Source organism: Austrofundulus limnaeus, unplaced genomic scaffold (genome assembly GCF_001266775.1).
Source record: "Austrofundulus limnaeus strain Quisiro unplaced genomic scaffold, Austrofundulus_limnaeus-1.0 Scaffold2225, whole genome shotgun sequence".
NCBI lineage: Eukaryota > Metazoa > Chordata > Actinopteri > Cyprinodontiformes > Rivulidae > Austrofundulus > Austrofundulus limnaeus.
In genome coordinates this window covers 33393-38157 of record NW_013954627.1, presented here as the reverse complement: position 1 = coordinate 38157, position 4765 = coordinate 33393, and the positions used below count along the sequence as shown (strand labels likewise).

Here is a 4765-nt window from a genome sequence, read left to right as displayed (position 1 = left end):
GTAAGGGGAGGAGTCTCATGTGGCAGGAGAGGAGTCTCAGATGTAAGAGGAGGAGTCTCGGGTGTAAGGGGAGGAGTCTCATGTGGCAGGAGAGGAGTCTCAGATGTAAGAGGAGGAGTCTCGGGTGGCAGTGTTGGGTCAGATGGTGGATCAGGTCAGGTGGTCTTTTGTGTCAGAATCTCTTTACAACCCTTACAGGTATGTTGTTCTGCCTCCAGGTGACATTGTGCTACAGAGCAAGGCAGTAGACCTGAGGGAGGGGCAGCGGGTGGTCCTGAACACCAACATCCTGCTGGCATCAGATCTGGGAGATCGACCGGAGGAGCTGGTCTTCACAGTGCTGGTCCCGCCTCAGCATGGCCTGGTGCACGGCGTCCAGCAGCCGGGGGTCCCGCTGCTCAGCTTCACCCAGCTRGATGTGGCCGCTCACAGGGTGGGCTACACTCACAACAACGAGCACCACTCGGAGACTGACTCGTTCAGGTGAGAGAAGACTCCGCCCCCTCCCCTGAGCTCAGGTTTGTTTTTCAACTTGTGTCTGACATGACTTAGACTTAGTTCCTCCTGTGCCATTCGGCGCATTGGGCTGCAAGACGTCTACATTGGGACCAATCTCTTGCAGTCACTTCGGCCTCATCTAGGCTGATATTTATTTAGTTAACCTTTATTTCAACAGGCAAAACATTAAGAACAGTTTCTTATTTACAATGTTGGCCTGAGATATCTAGGGCCTGAGATGTCTAGGGCCCTGAGGTCTTCGTGGAAAGTATGGCACCAGTTCCATCGAGGTTGCCCTTGTTTCCATTTCTCCCGTGGTGGTACCCACTGGATGGCGGTTTTCAGTAAACATGTTGCTGTCTGATGGAGGACATGTCCAGAGAATCTTATTCGGCGCTCTGTCACAATGTCGTTCAGTGGATGGGTGGCTGTTCTGCGATGGATCTCCTCATTGGTGATGCGGTATGAGACTCGCAGGATCCATTGTAATCGCAAATTTTGGGCAACGTTCAGTCTTCTTTCAGTCTCTGAAGACGTCTTCCATGTTTCACATGCATATATGGCTTTTGGGAGGAGGATCGAGTTAAAAAGGCGGATCTTTGTTGCCATGCTGATACTTGTGGACATCCAAATYGGTCAGAGCTGCTGAAAAAAAGCTCAACCCTTCCCAATCCRGCAAGCCACACCATGTTCTGCATCACTATCGTTAGTTATGAYGTTGCCCAGATGTGTGAACCTTTGCACTCCTTCAATTTGGTGTGGTCCGATAGTGGTAGGGGTGCCAGCCATGGCATATCTGATTCACATGATCCTGGTCTTGTTGACGTTAACCCAGAGTCCGACCTTATTTGATCCTCCGTCAAGGCTCTGGGTCATGTCAATGATGCTATTAATCATTGCCCCAAGATTTGTAAGTTAGACCGGTTCGGGCCACGTTTTTCCAAAATCTGCTCGATCCATGGAGGCAGAATATAATTAATGACCAGGAGGAATAGGAAGGGTGAAGGTATACACCCCTGCCACACACCGGTCTCGATGGCGATGGTTCATGTCTGACATGAACCATCAGCTTATTGTAAACTAAATGTTCCTGCAGGAACCAGAGTCTGTATGCTCAGGCCGTGGAGGTTTAAGCTCCGCCTACTTTCCTACACTAATAATAATCTTAACAATAAGAGAAAAAGCTGCTGATTCTGCTCAGCAGAATAAATGACAAAAACCTGTGTGCTTGTTGTGACAACAGCAGAATATTTGTGTCGTGTAAAATCCATCATCCAGCAGAGACACGAGACAGAAAAAGACTCGGCATCAGGGGACGACAGGCGTGCTCTGCTGCAGTATGTTGATCTGCTTTTCCAGCCAATTTGGCAGCAGCAGGGTGTTTGGGGGGGTTAATGTGAGGATGAGGAGGACCCGGGTTTGTCACCCAGACCTGTGCTGCCCTGAACTGCTGCCTGTCTGGCTCCAAACAGATCTTTCAGATCACAGCCAAGGCTGTGAGACGAGCAGCCAATCACAGGCCAGTTCCTGTCACAACTCTGGCAGCAGCTCTTTGGATCAACTCAACACTTCTTACACTGTTTGGACCCAGATAATAAAAAATACAATAATCCAGCCTAGAAGGACCCGGTCCTCAGTTTGAGACGAAATGTTTCTGACTTGAGTCAAATCATACAGATGGAAGGAAAACATTTCAACGTTAAAACTAAAAACATCCTTATGAACATCTAGATTCTTTACAACTGAAGACCACCAGAATGCCCACTGTGGACCACACCCAGTCAGTCCTCTGTTCTGTCAGGGGGGTCAGAGCAGGTTCTGCAGGACTCAGGACTCTATTCTGGTCTGTTGTGGACATGATAGACAGACAGCGTCTCTCAGCTGGTCTGGGGACACCTTGAAATCCTCTATGGTGGGTGGAGCTTAGAAACCTGTCTGTCAAAGAGCTTAGACACCTGTCTGTCAAAGAGCTTAGAAACCTGTCTGTCAAAGAGCTTAGACACCTGTCTGTCAAAGAGCTTAGAAACCTGTCTGTCAGAAACTACAGTGGGTGGAGCTTAGACACCTGTCTGTCAGAGACTATGGAGGGTGGAGCTTAGACACCTGTCTATCAGAGTTTACAGTGGGTGGAGCTTAGACACCTGTCTCTCAGAGACTACGGTGGGTGGAGCTTAGACACCTGTCTATCAGAGTTTACGGTGGGTGGAGCTTAGACACCTGTCTCTCAGAGACTACGGTGGGTGGAGCTTAGACACCTGTCTCTCAGAGAAAACGGTGGGTGGAGCTTAGACACCTGTCTGTCAGAGACTGCAGTGGGTGGAGCTTAGACACCTGTCTGTCAGAAGACATTGAGCTTAGATAAAACAGAAGAAACTTTATCATTTCTGTGTTTTGTTTTCATTTCTGCAGTTTTCTGGTGACAAACGGTGACTCCTCCAGGAACGGTAGCCTCCTCTTCATCATCCAACACGGGGACCGTACCCCACCGACCCTGAGCCGTAACGTGGGCCTCCAGCTGCAGGACGGTTCCTCTGCCACCATCACGTCCAACCTGCTGCAGCTTACTGACCCCGACACGGAGGCTGCCAACTTGAGCTACGTGGTCACCCAGCTGCCCACACATGGTCAGCTGCTGCTGAGGGGGGACCTGCTGGCCTCAAGTCCTAGGTTCAGCCAGACTGACGTGGACCAGCTGGATCTGGTTTACCAACACGTCCCGGGCAGCCCAGCAGAAACTGACAGGTTCTACTTCCTKCCAAGTGATGGAAGCAACAGAGGCTACCTGGAGTTTGGCCAACTGAGGGCGGAGCCTGCAGCGTTCATCATACAGGTGAGCATCAGCTGACATGACCATGTGAGGTGTGTCAGGGTGTCAGATTCTCTTTCATCAAACATTYCATGGCTTTGAAATAAAACCTGACATTTTCACATCAGATCCAGAGGATTTCTGCTCGACTCATAAAAATAAAAAATATATATTCTTATTTTCCCACTGAGCAGCACCAGAACTGAACAAAAAGAGGTTCTGTGGTCTGTACCGGTCTCTGTACCAGGGTTAATATAGTTAACTAAAACTAAAACTAGGTGTTAAAATGCAATAATAACTAATAAAAACTAGCAATTCCACTGTAAAAACAAATTAAAACTGARTTAAAAGAAAAAAGTCACAACGAAATAAAACTAAACTAGAATGAAAAATCCAAACTATTCTAACGTTGCTCTGTAGCAGCTGTGTGAGGTCAAAGGTCAGACTGATTGTCTGACATGGACAGCACTGACACCTGCTGGCCCCAGAGATGAACTGCAGCAGCTGTGTGAGGTCAAAGGTCAGACTGAGTGTCTGACATGGGACAGCCCTGACACCTGCTGGCCCCAGAGATGAACTGCAGCAGCTGCTGCCAAGAAGACTTTTACAAATAAACCTGTTAGGAGTCAGGATGGTTTCACCCTCAGCTGCTCTGCAGCTCTGTTACATAGACAATCTCAGAGAAAAATGTTACTTTTTTAATGTTTGGGGTTTATTTTTTGTTGTTTTACTTATTGTCTTCATGCTGTTTGTTTTGTTTACAACATTTAAACTATTTGTCATCATATAAAAAGTCTTTATCAAAATGTAAAAATGCAACATGAAGCATTAAAAACATCAAACCAAACAAACTCAGGAACACAAACAACACTTGTTTCTACTAAAAACTCTAATTTAACTGATGGAGCAGGAAACAGGAAGAAACACTTTCACAATAAAACGTATGAAAGTTAAACTGAACTAAATTCAGTCCTGGTTCTGGTTCTGCTCTGGGACTGGATCCTGTTGCCACACTGTGTTCAGGTGGAGCAGGTGGACCGGATCCCTCCCAGTCTGAGCGGACTGCAGAGTCCCAGCACGGTGGTGGATCTTGGTTCCGGGCGGTTTGGTCTCTTCATCAGCAGCAGGACCCTGCAGGCTTCAGACCCGGACAGTCCAACAGAACAGCTGGAGTTCTACATCAACAACCCCCCTCAGTTTGGACACCTGGAGAACACGGCCACAGGTAGAACCAAACAATGGATCTGGACCCGTCTGGTCTAATGGGACCTGTTCCTGAAGACTTTGGTTTAAAACCTGTAAAATGTAGGACGAGAAAATAAAAACCTGCAGACAGAACTTCAGATTTTTGTTACGTTTTTCACCAAATTATTATAAAATATATTTTATTAAAGATTGGACTTTTTCAGGTTCATTTTCTTTAAAAGTTTTACAAATGTTAACATCTGTGGTCCTCACAGG

The 4765-nt window shown here is 47.2% G+C and overlaps 1 protein-coding gene across 1 annotated transcript in view; it reads left to right on the top strand.

Moving 5' to 3' along the window:
- Nucleotides 1-4765, top strand: part of LOC106537280 (FRAS1-related extracellular matrix protein 1) — a gene marked incomplete at its 5' end in the record, with an annotated part of 16370 nt that overhangs the window by 6360 nt on the left and 5245 nt on the right. The window contains 3 exon segments of the mRNA XM_014034667.1: nt 219-483; nt 2908-3328; nt 4328-4529. Coding sequence (XP_013890121.1) covers nt 219-483; nt 2908-3328; nt 4328-4529 — 888 coding nt within the window.